The sequence below is a fragment of the Mobula birostris genome, chromosome 2 (assembly GCF_030028105.1).
Source record: "Mobula birostris isolate sMobBir1 chromosome 2, sMobBir1.hap1, whole genome shotgun sequence".
Lineage (NCBI taxonomy): Eukaryota > Metazoa > Chordata > Chondrichthyes > Myliobatiformes > Myliobatidae > Mobula > Mobula birostris.
The window spans coordinates 122,691,278-122,711,204 of record NC_092371.1 but is presented as its reverse complement, the minus strand read 5'-3'; the positions used below and the strand labels follow the sequence as shown (position 1 = coordinate 122,711,204).

General features: G+C 44.1%; 1 protein-coding gene across 3 annotated transcripts in view; it reads left to right on the top strand.

Moving 5' to 3' along the window:
- The window catches only part of slc4a1ap (solute carrier family 4 member 1 adaptor protein), a 189,694-nt gene that overhangs the window by 155,909 nt on the left and 13,858 nt on the right, over positions 1–19,927 (top strand). For 2 of the 3 annotated variants that reach the window (XM_072247342.1, XM_072247333.1), the window contains one exon: positions 2,610–2,717. The exons of the other annotated variant lie outside the window; for it this stretch is intronic. In XM_072247342.1, coding sequence (XP_072103443.1) covers positions 2,610–2,717 — 108 coding nt within the window. The remainder of the gene's footprint in view (positions 1–2,609; positions 2,718–19,927) is intronic. 3 annotated transcript variants of the gene reach the window in all.

The window sequence follows — 19,927 nt, the reverse complement described above, 5'->3', positions numbered from 1 at the left end:
AAAAACTGCAAGTGCTGGGAAATCTAAAGTGAAGTTGGAAAATGCTGCTGATGTTCAGCAGATCAAGCAGCAATTTTTTCTTTAATGTCTGTATTTGTCAGGATCAGAATGATTTCAGCAAGGCCAGCTTTGATTGCCCAAACCGGACAACAAGACCATTGGTAAAACTGCTATAGCCATTTTGATGAAGATACTCCCTTGGTGCAACTGGGTAGACTGTTCCAGGATCTGGTAACAATGAAGAACCAGTGATGCACTGTATTTCCAAGCCAGGAGAGTGTGCGTGTAGATAAGGATGTTTCCATTTGCCTGCCTTGTCCTTTATCGTGATGTAAGATGCTATTAGAATTTCCTCAGCATATAACTCAGTAATAGCATATCAATTCCGAGGCACATTAACCGCCATTATTACATATACGTCGGTCACTCCTCTCCACAGCTTCTCAGCACCCTTAAACTACCTCCCCCCATGCACTGCCACTTCATACATACACTTCACACCTCATACCTACACTGACACACTGTCCTACTGTGTTTTCATATGCTCTGCTGCCACCTCTTGCCAAGAGTCGCTTTGTCACTTATCATTTCCTGTCAGAGCCACCTTAACTACAGATCTCCTGCATCTAGTATCACTATGTACATGCAATCAGTCAATGTATATAAGCTAATCTTATGTATATAAGGCCACACTTCTTGTATACTGTGTTTTATAGGGTTTATTTTATACTTATATTTATTGTGCATTTTTGTTTTGTTATTGTGTTCGTTATGCTTATTCTGTTTCTTTTTACACTACATCGGATCCGGAGTAACAGCTATTTCATTCTCCTTTACACTTGTGTACTAACGAATGACAGGAATACAGTCTTAAATCATAGTGTTGAGGTAGACTGTTCAATTGTTGGAGACATCATTGCCTGGAACTTTTGTGGTACAAATTGTATTTACCAATTATCACCCTCTGCCTGAACAGTGTGAAATCATCAATGAATATCCCTACTTTTGATCTTATGATGGAAGGAAATTCATTGATGAAATACTGAAAGAGTGGTCAGAGCAAGGACTTCGGCCTGAAGAAATTCTGCACTGATAAATTGGGGCTATGGAGAGAATAGCAGTGTTGTTGTCTTGGAGCGTTTGATTTATTAGTCCATTTTTTTGTGATTATTTTCTCCCAGTGCTCTGGCATTACTGACAAAGATTCATAAAGCAGGCATATTAGGCTTAAAAAATTAATGTGGACATTAAGAATTCAGTGATGATTTTGACCAATAACGAGAAGTCCTCAGAATAACAACTGAAGAACAATAGGAATCCACAAGCCTAACTATGTATTTTAACTGATACAACACAAAGACTCAGATGAATGTTAAGAAAAGTTTAAAGTTGGAGTTTTGCTTTTTATGTGGCAACCCTGTTCATCAGGCTGAAATCTTCTGTTTGGTGCCAGTGATACAAAATTTTGCACAGTTCTTTAGACTTATTCTCAAATCCTACTTGTCTGTTAGTGCAGTACTATTTGGCTACAATGTTCCCTAGTTTATCCCCTAACCCCATTCAAGATTCATTTTGGAAGCTAAGCTTTCTGTTTGTTGTTACAGATGATAGGAGATGTGTTTAAGTGGAACCATGGTAAGCACTGGAGAGAGAAAGTTTTGGAAATTTGGACTGTTGAGGTTCAGTAAATAATTCAATTCTTTACTTGATAAAAGGGAGAGAGAAATTACGAGTTACTTTTAAAGAATCATGACGGGATGAAATTTTCACCAGCTGTCCAATGAATCAACAAGAATTATACAGATCAAATATTGCTGTAAGAAGCTCACAATGCCATACTTCATGCTCTAATCATTTTTCCTGTTTGATTTCCCACTCCCTAATTACAGATGTTAATGTCTCCATTATCTGATTCTCTTGAGCTTTTTTACCACAACTGCTTTTCAGGAATTACTGGAACACTTTGGTTGACATCCTTCTCAACTGCAGTAAAACTTCAATTAATCCAGTATGCTCAGAAAGTTGGTGGTACCAGATCATCAAATTTTCCAGACTTTTACATGTTATTCCTATTAATAACTGAACACACTTCATTTTAGATATTACACAGTATTATAATTTTTTCCAGTGAAACCTAAACCTGTATATTTCAAGGGTGTGTAAGAAGCTGGGCTCTGGAGTATTTAAAAGGAGTACAGGACCAGTGATCCTGGTAAATTTCAAGGGAGGAAGGAAACATTATTTGGTGAAGCAGATTCTGAACGTTCAGAACTTTTGAATGGTAGTATAGCAGATTATCAAGGTTTCATGGTACCATGAATCCTCCCTGCCCCTTGGAAAATGCTTTAACAAAACCTTCCCTCCCTTACCATTCCACAAGATTTTAAATCACAATGTTGTCTTGAGTTCTGTTTTATTGCTTGACAATTGCATACAATTTCATGCCTTGTAATCCAAGCATTGATTTTCCAATTCATTTAAAATTACTTTCTCACCACGGGATTAACCACTGCGTAGTTTCAGTGAGCAAAGCGCAATTGAGTAAGGCTGCTCATTAAAGCATCTGACACAAAGTGTGCTAATCCATTTTGCTTCTCTCCCTTGAATAGAAATAGCTTTGACCACCCAGTGTGCCGAGGAAGGTGAGACAGCCAGAGCTCAGTCACTGGAACACCAAGAAGATTGTAAGGGCCTTCCGTCTGAGGATTTGTCAACAGGTATAACTGATGCAAACAAATCACCATTTGGCTTTGTATTTATTCAAATAATAATCAATAGTATATAGAACAGTACATCATAGTAGCACTTTGGTGCATGATGTTGTGCCAACCTTTCAACTTTCTCCAAAATCAGACTAGCCCTTTCCTCTCTTACAAATTTCTTTCATCCATGTGCCTATCCAAGAGTCTTTTAAATATCCTAATGTATCTACCTCTGCCACCACCCATGGCAGTGCATTCCATTCACTTACCACTCTTGGGGAAAAAAAAACTACCACTGACATTTTTCCTATGTTTACCTCCAATTACCTTAAAATTATGCCCTCTCATATTAGCATTTGTACCCTAAGAAAAAGGTGCTGGCTATCTACTCTTATGTAAGCTTCTTATCATCTTATACGCCTCTATCAAGTTACCTCTCATCATCCTCCACTTCAAAGAGAAAAGCGATGGCTCACTCAAACTTTTTCTATAAAATATGCTCTCTATTTCATGCAGTGTCCTTGAATATACTCCCTGCAGCCTCTGTAAAGCTTCCACATTCATCCTATAATGAGGTGACCAGAACTGGACATAATATTCCAAGTATAGTCCAACCTGAGCTTTATATATCTACAACATTACTCTGTGGCTCCTGAACTTAATTTCCTGACTAATGAAGGCCAACATAACGTATGCCTTAACCACCTATCAACTTGCGCAGCAACTTTGAGGGATCTATGAATGTGGATTGTAAGATTCTTCTGTTCCTCTACACTGCTAAGAGTCCTGCTATTAATCATGTATTCTGCCTTCAAGTGTGACCTTTCAAGGTGTATCATTTCATATTTCTCCAGGTTGAACGCCATCTGCCACTTCTCAGCCCAGCTCTACATCCTATCAATGCATCATTGTAACCTGTGACATCTTTCTATACCATCCACAACATCACCAACCTTGGTGTCATCTGTAAACGTACTAATCCACCCTTCCACTTCTTCATTTAAGTTATTTATAAATGTCACAAAGAGCAGGGGTCCAGAACAGATCCCTGCGCAACACATTTGGCCACGGACCTCAAAGCCAAATGTGCTCCATCTATTACCGCCCTCTGCCTTCTGGTGGCAAGCCAACTTTGAAACCACGCAGCCAGTTTTCCTGGCTTCCATGCCTCCTGACTTTCTAAATGGGCAGATCACGTGGAACCTGTTGAACACCTTAACCACTACATTCACCCCTTCATCATTTTATTTTGTCATCTCCTCAAAGAAGTCATCAGTCTCATGAGGCTCAATCTGCCCTCACAAAGCCATGTTGACTATTGCTAATCAGACTATGTTGCTCGTAAATCCTGTTTCTAAGAACTTTCTCCAACAGTTAAAGACCGTCTGGTGTAAAATTCCCAGGGTTATCACTATTACCTTTCCTGAACAAAAGCATAACATTTGCCACCCTCCAATCTTCTACTAAAACTCCTATGGCCAGTGAGGGCACAAAGATCATCACCAAAGGCTCAGCAATCTCTTCACTCACTTTTTCATAGTAACCTGGGATTTGTTAGTCCTAGTATTTTTCAAAAATTCCAGCATATTCTCTTTCTTAACCTGTTCCAGCATATATTAGTCTATTCTTTGCCTGTCTCACATTCATCAAGGTGCCTCTCAGTGGTGAATGCTGAAGCAAAGTATTTATTAATGATCTCCACTACTACTTCGGACTCCAAGTATGTGCTTCCTCATTTATCCCTGATCAACTCTACCTTTAATCTAGTCATTCTCCTGCTCATGCCTTGGGGTTTTCCTTAACTCTGCATGCAAAGGTCTTCTCACATCTTCTTCTAGCTCTCATAAGTCGTCTTAAGCTCCTCTCAGGCTACCTTACGGAGCAAATTGGCAAAGCATATAAAAAAAGTGATTGAGTGATCATAGTACCAGCAGCAATTTAGTGATAGTGTAACGAATTAAAGTAGATTGCACTATTACTATTCTGTCCATATGTGCTCAACCTGATTTGCCAGTAGAAAGGCATCTATAGAACCCCTGTCTGCATTCATTTAGTTCGTTGATATGTCAACATAAAGCAATATTTCTAATCTGTCCAGCTGTTGCCATCAGGTTTCAATATGGTATTGAGAACACATACTGTAGGTGATTATAATTTCTTATCATCTTTCAAATCTTTGCATTATTGATGTTTATACCTAGCATGTAGATTCCATCCACACTGTGTAGACATGAAGATTACAGATTTCACTTAAAAATATGCAGTCTACATTGTTCAGTAGACATTGCATTTCTCAGAGGATGTTGCTCCCTAGGATGCTCTTGGCTAACGTTCAGTCCCTGGACAGCAAGCTATGCTAACTGAGAGCCAGAATCTCCTACCAGCGGAAAACAAAGGAATGTAATGTTTTGTGCTTCGTGGAGACCTGGCTGATGGATGAGATACTGGATCATGCCATTGAGCCCTCTGGATTCTCCCTGTTCCAGGTGTACAGGTCTAAAACCCTCTCTGGGAAGAGTAAAGGAGGTGGAGTATGCATCATGGTCAATAATGCTTGGTGCAATCCCCAGAACATGCATGCCCTCAAATCCTTTTGTTCCCCAGATCTGGAGTACCTGATGCTGCTGTGTAGACCTTTCTGGCTGCCTAGGAAGTTCATGGCTGTTATTATCAGTGTAGCCCCCCCCCCAGTAAGCCTCAGTCTCGCTCAACTCGCTGTCATCTAGGGGAAGCAGCCTTTGGCCCCGCCAAACTGGGTAATTAAGCTTGTGTGGATGCTGTGTGATGTACCCCATCCTGCCAAATAACAGACAATACACCATATATGATTAATTGATTACAATTTATAGATATTACTGGAACTATATAATTAATAGAGAAGTTACAGAGAAAGGTTGAACAGATTAGGTCTTTATTCTTTGGAGCGTAGAAGGTTGACGGGGACTTGATAGAGGGGGATTGATAGAGTTGACATGGATAGGCTTTTTCCATTGAGAGTGGGGGAGATTCAAACAAGAGGACATGAGTTAAGAGTTAAAGGACCAAAGTTTAGGGGTAACATGAGGGGGATCTCCTTTACTCAGAGAGTGGTAACCGTGTGGAATGAGCTTCCAGCAGAAGTGGTTGAGGCAGCTTCGATGTTGTCGTTTAAAGTTAAATTGGCCAGCTATATGGACAGGAAAGGAATGGAGGGTTATGGGCTGAGTGCTGGTTGGTGGAACTAGGTGAGAGTAAGAGTTGGGCATGGACTAGAAGGGCCGAGATGGCCTGTTTCCATGCTGTAATTGTTATATGGTTAAAATATAAAAGGAAAATAAAAGGCGCCAATCCTATCAAAGTTCAGTCTCTTTGTGCACAAACAGTTGGAGCTCTAGTAACGATCCTCTCTTCACCATTCGATCCCCTCTGACCACTTCGACCCGCCGCCTGGGACCAACCATGGTGGTCGACCAGACACTCCACACGAGTCTGTCTCCGTCTCCTCTCCTCGCCGAAGACCCTGGACCTCGGACTCCTGCTGGGGGTCCGACCCCGTTAGCCAGCTCACAGCACCTCGTCCTCGTTTTCTTTCTTTCTTTTCTCTCTCTCTCTCTCTCTCTCTCTCTTTCTCTCTCTCCCCATCGCGCCTTCTGCCCCAAAAACCCGCGCATCACAATAGCTTACAGACACACAAGAAAGAATAACATCTATCCAAGTTGATTTGTTCGCTCTGTTATCAATAATATAACCCTAACAATCTGCTAGCGAGAGAACTTTCTCAGCAGTTAAAGTAACAAAGAAGCCATTTTAATTAGCCTATGCAGTAACATAAAAAAAGAAACCCCTTACACTACAGCTGTGTATATTCCATCGCATGCTGATATTGACCTGGCTCTCAGAAACTGTACGAGACCATCAGCACCCTGGAGACTGCACGCCTGGAGTATGTCTTCATCGTTGCCGGTGACTTTAATAGAGTGTCACTGACTAAAGTCTCACCAAAGTTTTGTCAACACATTCAGGTGAACATACAGGGAGATAGCATACTCAACCACTGCTACTCTCCCTTATGTAATGCTTACAAAGCGCTCCTTCATGCCCCCCCCCCCCAATTTGGAAAATCGGATCATTCCTCACAGGCAGCAGCTGAAACAAGAGGCGGCCATAGTTAAAGCCATCCACTGGTCCGACCAATTGGCCTCCATGCTACAGGACTGCTTTGATATCGTCAGCTGGAATGTCTTCCATGATGAGGATGTCTCCGGTTCACAGATGGGATCACGAATTTCATCCGGAAGTGCATTGGGGATGTTGTCCCCCAGAAATCAGTCAGGGTATATCCAAACCAGAAACCCTGGATCAACAGTTCTTACTGCGCAACACAGAGCCTATGTTGCCAGTAATCAGAAGAAGCAAGAAATGCAGCTTCGATCTACGCAAAGTCATCAGGGTGGCAAAACAACAATACAGGGACAAGGTTCAGACTCAACACTCCACCAACAGCACACGCAGCTTATAGCAAGGTCTGCACACTAAGACTTCAAAGCTAAATGCAGCAACATAGTCTGATTAGCAATAGTCAACATGGCTTTGTGAGGGCAGATTGTGCCTCATGAGCCTGATGACTTCTTTGAGGACATGACTCCCTGACCGATTGCTGGCAGGTGGTAAGGTTGGGCTCCCTCACCTCTGCCCTTCTGACTTTCAATACAGGTGCCCCACAGGGCTGTGTAGTAAGCCCCTTCCTTTACTCTCTGTTTACCCATGACTGTTGCCACCTCCAGCTCCAATCTGCTAATTAAATTTGCTTATGACACTAATCTCAAATAATAATGAGGCAGCCTAGAGTGAAGAAGTTATCACCTTGACACAGTGGTGTCAAGAAGACAACCTCTCCCTCACTGTCGCTAAAACTAAGGAGCTGGTTGTGAGCTACAGGAGGAATGGAGACAGAGTACAGACAGGAGATTCTATGAGCCTGATAGAGATACCTGCATGGTGTGTTGCCTCCCAGGTGCCAGGGTACGGGATGTCTCGGATCGGGTCCAGAATATTCTGAAGGGGGAGGGTAAGCAGCCAGTTGTCTTGGTACATGTTGGTACCAATGACATAGATAGGACAAAGGAGGAGGTCCTGAAGAGAGATTTCCAGGAGTTAGGAAGGAAGCTGAGAAGCAGGACCTCCAGGGTAGTAATCTCGGGATTGCTACCTGTGCCACGTGCTAGCGAAGGCAAGGATAGTAGGATCAGGCAGATGAATGCATGGCTGAGAGACTGGTGCAGGGGGCAGGGCTTCAGATTCTCGGATAATTGGGATCTCTTCCGGGGGAAGTATGACTTGTTCAAAAAGGACAGGTTACACCTGAACCCGAAGGGGACCAATATCCTGGCGGGAAAGTTTAATAGAGCTGTTAGGGAGGGTTTAAACTAATTTGGCAGGGGGATGGGAACCAGAATGACAGAGCAGAGGAAGAGGAAAACAGAAATAAATCTAAGATAGTGAGCAGTAAAGATGTCAGAAAAGACAGGCAGGTGATGGGGCGAATTTGTAGTTATTGGGGTGAGTTGCAGTGCAATAAAGTTGCAGTGAAATCAAAGCAAAAAGTACCAAATACTGGTCTTAAAGTGTTATACTTAAATGCACGCAGCATAAGGAATAAGATAGATGATCTTGTCGTACAGCTACAGATTGACAAGTATGATATTGTCACCATCACTGAGACGTGGCTAAAGGATGCATGTCTCTGGGAGCTGAACGTCCAAGGATACACGGTGTATCGGAAGGATAGGAAGGTAGGCTGAGGGGGAGGTGTGGCTTTATTGGTAGGCAATGATATTAAATCATTAGAAAGAGGTGATATAGGATCGGAAGGTGCAGAATTTTTATGGGTTGAGCTAAGAAATAGCAGGGGTAAAAGGACCCTGATGGCAGTTAGTTGTAGGGCTCCAAACAGCTGCATTGATATGGACTACATATTACAACAGGAAATAGAAAAGGCTTGTCAGAAGGGCAGTGTTATGATAATTGTGGGGGATTTTAACATGAGAGTGGATTGGGAAAATCAGGTCGGCACTGGATTTCAGGAGAGAGAATTTGTAGAATGTCTGCGAGATGGCTTTTTAGAACAGCTTGTTGTTAAGCCCACTAGGGGATCGGCTGTACTGGATTGGGTATTGTGTAATGAACAGGAGGTGATTAGAGAGATTGAGGTGAAGGAACCCTTAGGAGGCAGTGATCATAACATGAATGAATTCACTGTGAAATTTGAAAAAGAGAAGCCGAAATCTGGTGTGTCAGTATTTCAGTGGAGTAAAGGAAATTACAGTGGCATGAGAGAGGAACTGGCCAAAGTTGACTGGAAAGGGACACTGGCGGGAAAGACGGCAGAGCAGCAGTGGCTGGAGTTTATGCGAAAAGTGAGGAAGGTGCAAGACAGGTATGTTCCAAAAAAGAAGAAATTTTTAAATGGAAAAAGGATGCAATCGTGGTTGACAAGAGAAGTCAAAGCCAAAGTTAAAGCAAAGGAGAGGGCATACAAGGAAGCAAAAATTAGTGGGAAGACAGAGGATTGGGAAGTTTTTAAAACCTTACAAAAGAAAACTAAGAAGCTCATTAAGAGGGAAAAGATTAACTATGAAAGGAAGCCAGCAAATAATGTCAAAGAGGATACTAAAAGCTTTTCAAGTATATAAAGAGTAAAAGACAGGTGAGAGTAGATATAGCACCAATAGAAAATGATGCTGGAGAAATTGTAATGGGAGATAAGGAGATGGCAGAGGAACTGATCGAGTATTTTGCATCTGTCTTCACTGAGGAAGACATCAGCACTATATCGGACACTCAAGGGTAGCAGGGAAGAGAAGTGTGCCCAGTCACAATTATGACACAGAAAGTACTCAGGAAGCTGAATAGTCTAAAGGTAGATAAATCTCCTGGACCAGATGGAATGCACCCGCGTGTTCTGAAGGAAGTAGCTACGGAGATTGCGGAGGCATTAGCGATGATCTTTCAAAAGTCGCTAGATTCTGGCATGGTTCCGGAGGACTGGAAGATTGCAAATATCACACCGCTATTTAAGAAGGGGGCAAGGAAGCAAAAAGGAAATTATAGACTTGTTAGCTTGACATCGGTGGTTGGGAAGTTGTTGGAGTCGATTGTCAAGGATGAGGTTACAGAGTACCTGGAGGCATATGACAAGGTAGGCAGAACTCAGCATGGATTCCTTAAAGGAAAATCCTGCCTGACAAACCTATTACAATTTTTTGAGGAAATTACCAGGAGGCTAGACAAGGGAGATGCAGTGGATGTTGTATATTTGGATTTTCAGAAGGCCTTTGACAAGGTGCCACACGTGAGGCTACTTAACAAGATAAGAGCCCATGGAATTACGGGAAAGTTACGTACGTGGATAGGGCGTTGGCTGATTGGCAGGAAACAGAGAGTGGGAATAAAGGGATCCTATTCTGGTTGGCTGCCGGTTACCAGTGGTGTTCCACAGCGGTCTGTGTTGGGGCTGCTTCTTTTTACATTGTACATTAACGATTTGGATTATGGAATAGATGGCTTTATGGCTAAGTTTGCTGACGATACGAAGATAGGTGGAGGGGCAGGTAGTGCTGAGGAAACAGTCTGCAGAGAGACTTGGATCGATTGGAAGAATGGGCAAAGAAGTGGCAATTGAAGTACAATGTTGGAAAGTGTATGGTTATGCACTTTGGCAGAAGAAATAAATGGGCAGACTATTATTTAAATGGGGAAAGAATTCAAAGTTCTGAGATGCAACGGGACTTGGGAGTCCTCGTACAGGATGCCCTTAAGGTTAACCTCCAGGTTGAGTCGGTAGTGAAGAAGGCAAATGCAATGTTGGCATTCATTTCTAGAGGAATAGAGTATAGGAGCAGGGATGTGATGTTGAGGCGCTCTATAAGGTGCTGGTAAGACCTCACTTGGAGTACTGTGGGCAGTTTTGGGCCCCCTATTTAAGAAAGGATGAGCTGACATTAGAAAGAGTACAGAGAAGATTCACTAGAATGATTCCAGGAATGAGAGGGTTAACATATGAGGAACGTTTATCTGCTCTTGGACTGTATTCCTTGGAGTTTAGAAGAATGAGGGGAACTTCATAGAAATATTTCGAATGTTGAAAGGCATGGACAAAGTGGACGTGGCAAAGTTGCTTCCCATGATGGGGGAGTCTAGTACGAGAGGGCATGACTTAAGGATTGAAGGGCACCCATTCAGAACAGAGATGCAAAGAAATTTTTTTAGCCAGAGGGTGGTGAATCTGTGGAATTTGTTGCCACGGGCAGCAGTGGAGGCCAAGTCATTGGGTGTATTTAAGGCAGAGATTGATAGGTATCTGAGTAGCCAGGGCACCAAAGGTTATGGTGAGAAGGCGGGGGAATGGGACTAAATGGGAGAATGGATCAGCTCATGATAAAATGGCGGAGCAGACTTGATGGCCGACTTCTGCTCCTTTGTCTTATGGTCTTATGGCCTTATGGGAAGGAGGATTAGCTAGAAGGTGATAAGTGAAACCAGGTGGTTAGGAAAGGGAAAGGGCTGAAGAAGAAAGGATCTGATATGAGAGAAATGTGAACCATGGGAGAAAGGGAAAAAGGAAGGGCACCATGGGGAGGTGATAGGCAGGTGAGGAGAAGTGGTAAGAGGCCAGAGTGGGGAATAGAAGAAGAGGAAAGTTGGAGGGGAAAAAGTACTGGAAGGAGAAGCTGATGTTCATGCCATCAGGTTTGTTTGCTAGCTAGAGGGAATATGGGGTGTTGCTCCTCCACCCTGAGAGTGGCCTCATAGCAGCAAAAGAGGAGGCTATGAACCGACATGTTGGAACGGTATTAAAATATTTGGCCACTGGGAAATTCCACTTCTGGTGGATGGAGTGGATGTGCACGACAAGGCGGTCCCCAATTTATGCCAGGTCTCACCAATGTAAAGGAGGCTGTATCGGAAGCACCAGATACAATAAATGATCCCAAGCGATTTGCAGGTGAAGTGTTGTTTCACCTGGAAGAGCTGTTTGGGGCCCTGAATGGAGGTGAGGGAGGAGGTGATTGGATGAGTGTAGCATTTCTCTCGCTTTCAGGGATATGAGCCAGGGCAGAGATAGTGGAGAGGGATGAATGGACAAGGGAATCATGGAGGGAGCGACTGCTGTGAAAGTGGGGAGGAGGTGAGGATGTGTTTGGTAGTAGGATACAATTGAAGCTGGCAGATTCACTTCTCCATTTTCTGATAGTCGATAGGAATAATGCAGTGGGTCACTCCAGTTTATCCAGTGAATAACTGAGCCAACTGGACCAAATAGTTCCTAGATTGGATTATTCGTTGCTACTGAATTAACTGATCACAGCAATCATAGAACTGGATTGCTTTATTATTGTTACAAGTACCAAGGTACAATGATAAACCAATCCTTTGGGGCATTGCAATTGTCCTTGACAGGTATTTCTGTTCCAAATGGGAAAGTGAATCTGACTGGTATCCAGAAACACACTATTGTCACAATGTGATCCTCAAGAACCACTTTTGGTGAATATAACTTCTTCAGCTGTGAGATCTCTGATGGTGAAGAGACATACATGCTCTCTGGAAACAATTGAATGTCAAAATAGGTCATGTGAATGAAGTAGTAAAGGCCACAATGTGCTAATGATAGAATATCTCCAGCTCATGCCTTTACATGTGAGCACAAAAATAAGAAAAACATGAAATGGTTGTTTGCCATTGACCTTTGCTATTGATGGGCTTAAGTAATTTGATCACTCAGCTGGCTCTAGAGTCTGATCTGGGATCTACATATTATGAGGCGCGATACGACTTTGTTTAATGTGGGGAGGCTGATGCATATATGGCCCTTGCCTGATTGTGTTCGGGGTCCAGTGGCATGGAATGCAAGACGGCTAAGTTTCCTTCACAGTTGCAGCCTCCCTCCACCTTCATGGCATGGTGATGTGTTACCATTTTCCATTAGATCCACCTTTGAAGTCTTGGTTGGATCACTCTTTGTTTGGAATCTCCCTCTTGAACTTACCACCATGGGTGACCTTACCAGGAGCTAAGCACCGGATAGCTAAACACCAGGCAGCATCGCTCTCAGGAACTCAAAAGCTTCTCCACTACAACAAGGTGCTGATCCTTAGATTCTTAGCTTGGACTTAAGCAACAAGACATCAGGATGGACTCCTTACCTATTATGTGTTGGCTGGTCCCCATCAATTACGTACAGTACAGGTTTCCCCCACTGTCCAAAGGTAGAGCGTTCCTATGAAACAGTTCGTAAGCCAGAATGTCATAAAGCGAAGAAGCAATCATCATTTATTTGTATGGGAAATATTTGTGAGAGTTCGCAGACCCAAAAATAACCTATCAGATCATGCCAAATAACACATAAAACCTAAAATAACGGTAACATATAGTAAAAGCAGGAATGATATGATAAATACACTGCCTATATAAAGTAGAAGTACTTCTCTGCAATCATTGCCGCACTGTTCTCCGAAGCGAAAATCTCACGCAAGCACTCTCGGCAGAAACACTCTCTCCAGTAACCTTTAAGCTATGAAACTGCCAAATCATACCAAATAACACATAAAAATACACAGCCTATATAAAGTAGAAATAACACACATAAAAGTTGCTAGTGAACACAGCAGGCCAGGCAGCATCTCCAGGAAGGGGTGCAGTCGACATTTCAGGCCGAGACCCTTCGTCAGGACTAACTGAAGGAAGAGTGAGTAAGGGATTTGAAAGTTGGAGGGGGAGGGGGAGATCCAAAATGATAGGAGAAGACAGGAGGGGGAGGGATGGAGCCAAGAACTGGACAGGTGATAGGCAAAAGGGATACGAGAGGATCATGGGACAGGAGGTTCGGGAAGAAAGACAAGGGGCGAGGGAACCAGAGGATGGGCAAGGGGTATATTCAGAGGGACAGAGGGAGTAAAAGGAGAGTGAGAGAAAGAATGTGTGTATAAAAATAAGTAACAGATGGGGTACGAGGGGGAGGTGGGGCATTAGCGGAAGTTAGAGAAGTCGATGTTCATGCCATCAGGTTGGAGGCTACCCAGACGGAATATAGGGTGTTGTTCCTCCAACCTGAGTGTGGCTTCATCTTTACTGTAGAGGAGGCCGTGGATAGACATGTCAGAATGGGAATGGGATGTGGAATTAAAATGTGTGGCCACTGGGAGATCCTGCTTTCTCTGGCAGACAGAGCGTAGGTGTTTAGCATAGCGGTCTCCCAGTCTGCGTCGGGTCTCGCCAATATATAAAAAGCCACATCGGGAGCACCGGACGCAGTATATCACCCCAGCCGACTCAGAGGTGAAGTATTGCCTCACCTGGAAGGACTGTTTGAGGTCCTGAATGGTGGTAAGGGAGGAAGTGTAAGGGCATGTGTAGCACTTGTTCCGCTTACACGGATAAGTGCCAGGAGGGAGATCAGTGGGGAGGGATGGGGGGGACGAATGGACAAGGGAGTCGCGTAGGGAGCGATCCCTGCGGAATGCAGAGGTGGGGCGAGGGAAAGATGTGCTTAGTGGTGGGATCCCGTTGGAGGTGGCAGAAGTTACGGAGAATAACACTTCACCTGTGAGTCGGCTGGGGTGATATACTGCGTCCGGTGCTCCCGATGTGGCCTTTTATATATTGGCGAGACCCGACGCAGACTGGGAGACCACTTTGCTGAACACCTACGCTCTGTCCGCCAGAGAAAGCAGGATCTCCCAGTGGCCACACATTTTAATTCCACATCCCATTCCCATTCTGACATGTCTATACACGGCCTCCTCTACTGTAAAGGTGAAGCCACACTCAGGTTGGAGGAACAACACCTTATATTCCGTCTGGGTAGCCTCCAACCTGATGGCATGAACATCGACTTCTCTAACTTCCGCTAATGCCCCACCTCCCCCTCGTACCCCATCTGTTACTTATTTTTATACACACATTCTTTCTCTCACTCTCCTTTTTCTCCCTCTGTCCCTCTGAATATACCCCCTGCCCATCCTCTGAGTCCCCCCCCCCCCGTCTTTCTTCCCGGACCTCCTATCCCATGATCCTCTCGTATCCCTTTTGCCTATCACCTGTCCAGCTCTTGGCTCCATCCCTCCCCCTCCTGCCTTCTATCATTTTGGATCTCCCCCTCCCCCTCCAACTTTCAAATCCCTTACTCACTCTTCCTTCAGTTAGTCCTGACGAAGGGTCTCGGCCTGAAACGTCGACTGCACCTCTTCCTAGAGATGCTGCCTGTCCTGCTGCGTTCACTAGCAACTTTTATGTGTGTTGCTTGAATTTCCAGCATCTGCAGAATTCCTGTTGTTAAAGTAGAAGTAATGTATGTACAGTGTAGTATCACTTACGGGAATCGAGAAGTCAGCGCCAGGCACAATGATGATGGTGTGTTAGGCTGAGTTGTCGGAGGTTGGGGTGGTGCAGTGGTCCCCAACCTCCGGGCAGCGAACCGATACCGATCCACGAAGCATGCAGGGGTGCAGCGGTAGCTGGGACGCACCCAGCACATCTTTAAGGAAAAAGCGGAAATAAACAAGGTAATTAATTAGCTGCCGCCCGGCATATAAATGTCGGCCCAGATCAGAGGCGACACAATTGGCAATCGCCTCTGATCTGGGCCGACATTTACGTGCTGGGTGGCACCTAATTAATTAGCTTGTTTATTTCGGCTTTTTTCTTAAAAATGTGTTGGGTGCGTCCCGGCTACCGCTGCATTCTCCGCAGCAATATATCGGTCCGCAGCAATGTACTGGTCCGCAGCCCGGGGGTTGGGGTGGTGGGACTCTGGAGTGTCATCTCATCGTCGTCTGTTTCCATCAGGGCAGGTAGGTCATCTTCTTCTATGTCTGCCTGCCTCGATGTCGAAGGTCGAGGTTCGTCGTCTGCTGTGGCTGATGTGGAAGGCTTGAAAAACGACAGTATGCTTGACTGTTTAGCCTCACGCATTTTTCTATCATACAGTTCTTTGTAAGCACTCAACCCATCCTGCAAATATGCCCTAAACCGACGTACCCTTTCAAAATTAAAGTCGTACTTTTCTGCAATCATTGTTGTCAATTGCAGTGAAAATCTCACGCAGTTGCTTCACGTTCAGTTCCTAGACGACTTCACTTACAGTCCGTTCGCTACTGCATTCGGTTTCAATTGTTATCCTTTCCTCTTCCAATTGCATCAGCAATTCATCTATCAGTTCTTGGTCATGGGATGCCAAAACCTCTTCAACATCATCTTCGTCAGCTTCCACAAGCCAATCTCACTTTGTCCTTACTTCGTTCACCACAATCGAAATGCTTAATTATGTCTAGTTTTATGCTAAGTGTAACACACTTACGAGCTCTTTTGGACTTTTCCGATACCTTAGAACTCATCTTGATAACGGCTGCTCACAGGCGTGTGTTTAAGCAATGCCGGCGAGAATGCAGTTCTGGGGGAGGAGCTTGGCTGCTCGGGACGTGCGCTGCCTTTTATTGCGCGCTGCTTTTTTCGTGCGCTGCCTTTTTTCGTAACAGTGAAAACAACTTCTATTCGCGAAAACAGGTAACTAATGTAGGTCTTTCGAAAAGCGGGGGCCACCTGTATTAGAGAAATACAACAAGGATGCTGGCTGTTCAGTCCAACCAGTCAATGTCAACCATGGTACCCACTCAGCTGGTCCCTATTTCTGTATTCAGCCAACTTCTATTTTGTGACTTCTAATCTGCGTGATTTTTATAAATAACCTGTATGAGGAAGTGGAGGGATGGGTTAGTAGATTTGCTGATGACACAAAAGTTGGGGGTGTTGTGGATAGTGCGGAGAGCTGTTAGAAGTTACAGCGGGATATCGATAGGTTGCAAAACTGGGCTGAGAAGTGGCAGATGGAGTTCAACCCAGATAAGTTTGAGGTGGTTCATTTTGGTAGGTCAAATATAATGGCAGAATATAGTATTAATGGCAAGACTCTTGGCAATATGGAGGATCAGAGGGATCTTGGGGTCCGAGTCCATAGGATACTCAAAGCTGCTGCGCAGGTTGACTCTGTGGTTAAGAAAGCATACAGTGCATTGGCCTTCATCAATTGTGGGATTGAGTTTAGGAGCTGAGAGGTAATGTTGCAACTATATGGGACCCTGGTCAGACCCCACTTGGAGTACTGGTTGCCTCACTACAGGAAGGATGTAGAAACCTTAGAAAGGGTGCAGAGGAGATCTTGAAGGATGTTGCCTGGATTGGGGAGCATGCTTTCTGAGAATATGTTGAGTGAACTCGGCCTTTTTTCCTTGGAGCAACGAAGGATGAGAGGTGATAGAGGTGTATAACATGATGAGAGGTATTGATCGTGTGGATAGTCAGAGGCTTTTTCCCAGGACTGAAATGGCTAGCACGAGAGGGCCCAGTTTTAAGGTGCTTGGAAGCAGCTACAGAGGAGATGTCAGGGGTATTTTTTATGCAGAGAGTGGTGAGTGCATGGAATGGGCTGCCGGTGATGGTGGTGGAGGCGGATACGATAGGGTTTTTTAAGAGACTCCTGGACAGGTACACAGAGCTTAGAAAAATAGAGGGCTATAGGTAACCCTAGGTAATTTCTAACATAAGGACATGGTCGGCATAGCTTTGTGGGCCGAAGGGCCTGTATTCTGTTGTAGGTTTTCTATGTTTCTCTCCAAGTCCCACACCTCCATGTACGAATCTAGGTGCTTCTTTAATAATATTATGACGTTGGCTTCAACCACTTCCTCTGGCAGCTTATTCCGTATACTCACAATCCTTTGTGTGAAAAAGTTGCCCCTAGGGTCCTTTTTAAAATATTTCTCCATTCACCCTAAATTTATTCCCTTTAATTTTTGAATTCCCCATCCTGGGGAAGGGACTGTTACTGTCCACCTTATCTATGCTCTCACAATTTTGAATACTTCTATAAGGTCACCCCTCCTAGTTCCAAGGGATTTATTTTAAACTGGCTAATGTCTCCTTATAACTCAGGCCCTCTAATCCTGGCAACATTCTCGTAAGTCTTCTGCATTCTTTCCAGTTTAAAAATGTGCAGTTTTTAGCAGGGAAAGAAAACTGGTGCTCCGTTTTAGTATGCATACTTTAGTTTCCTGCTTTGAGAGCTTGATTTTGATTCTGTAAAGTGCTTTTAACATCTCAATGGCATGATTGAAGTTATCTCATTTTTTCAGAATGAAAGGCAGCATTAGTAACAAACATTGCTGGGCTTGATATCACCTCATCTCTCATAGAAATGTTGACCTGTTTAACACACTAATATCTGATTACTAATATCACATACCAACCTGTGCTGTCCTGCATCACGCTTGCATCACAGCCTGATCTAGAAACTCTATTAATCTTGAATGGAAAAGCCTACAAAAGGTAGTGGATACAGTCCACTCCTTCACAGGTGAAGTGCTCCCCATCATTGAGCACATCTATGAAGAGCACTGTCGCAGGAAAGCAGCATCCATCATTAAGGACCCCCGCCATCCAGGCTGCTGTCTTCTCGTTGTTGCCATCTAGAAGGAAGGTCCCACATCACCAGATTCAGCAACAGTTATTACCCCCCAGCCATCAGGTTCCTGAACTCAAGTAGATGACTGTACTCATCCCAATGTTGAACTGATTCCACAACCTATGGAGTCACTTTGAAGGACTCATAATCTCGATATTGTTTATTTGTGTATTTATTATTACGGGTACACATTCCTTTATCCGAAATTCTGAAATCCAAAAAGCTCCGAAAACCGAAGTTTTTTTCACTGACAGCTGATGTCACTCAGGTGTGATGTGGCAGCACTAGCAGAGGCCACCAGACATCAGTTGTGGCTCAGCGCTCGTGCTGGTTACACGTGCGTTTGCTGTTCGCTGATATTTTGTGTTCACTGTTGACTTTGTGTTTAATTTCACTGTGAAAATGTCAAAAAGAGCTGCAGATACCCCTGTGGGTAACAATGAGAAAAAGAGAAGGAATCTTCTCTATCAATAACGCAAAACGTAGAGTTATTGCAGAAGCTTGATCGTGGTGTGTCTGTGGCGTCTTGATATATATGATTTAAATAAACAGAAAGACAAGTTACTGAAGTTTTATAGTGACAGTGACAGTGACGTTCTACATTTATTCCAATAAGTCATTTACCATGTGTTTGATTTGGTTCATTTGAAGCTGTATATTTTTATGTTTTATTGAATGTTTTTGTTGGAAATAAAAATTCTTCGTGTCATTATTCCCTAAACAATACAGTATAACAACTATTTACATAGCACTTACATTGTATAAGGTATTATAAGTAATCTAGAGATGATTTAAAGTGTACGGGAGGATGTGCGTAGGTTTGGCGCGCTGCTGGGTCTTAAAGTCCAGTGCACTAAGACAGGTTAAATAAGGGACTTGAGCATACGTGTTTTTTGGTATTGTTGGCGGGGGGGGGGGGGGGTCTGAAATCCGAAAAATCCTGAATTCCGAAATGCAACTGGCCACAAGGATTTCGAATAAGGGATTGTGGACCTGTATTTTGTTAACGCAAACAACAGGAATTCTGCAGATGCTGGAACTTCAAGCAACACACATCAAAGTTGCTGGTGAACGCAGCAGGCCAGGCAGCATCTCTAGGAAGAGGTGCAGTCGACGTTTCAGGCCGAGACCCTTCGTCAGGACTAACTGAAGGAAGAGTTAGTAAGAGATTTGAGAGGGGGAGGGGGAGATCGAAAATGATAGGAGAAGACAGGAGGAGGAGGGATGGAGCCAAGAGCTGGACAGGTGATTGGCAAAGGGGATATGAGAGGATCATGGGACAGGAGGTCCGGGGAGAAAGACAAGGGTGGGGGCAGGGGGGAACCCAGAGGATGGGCAAGGGGTATAGTCAGAGAGACAGAGGGAGAAAAAGGAGACCACTTCCCCCTCGTACCCCGTCCGTCATTTATTTTTATACACACATTCTTTCTCTCACTCTCCTTTTTCTCCCTCTGTCCCTCTGACTATACACCTTGCCCATCCCCTGGGTTCCCCCGCCCCCCCGTCTTTCTCCCCGGACCTCCTGTCCCATGATCCTCTCATATCCCCTTTGCCAATCAACTGTCCAGCTCTTGGCTCCATCCCTCCCCCTCCTGTCTTCTCCTATCATTTTGGATCTCCCCCTCCCCCTCCAACTTTCAAATCTCTTACTAACTCTTCCTTCAATTAGTCCTGACGAAGGGTCTCGGCCCAAAACGTCGACTGTACCTCTTCCTAGAGATGCTGCCTG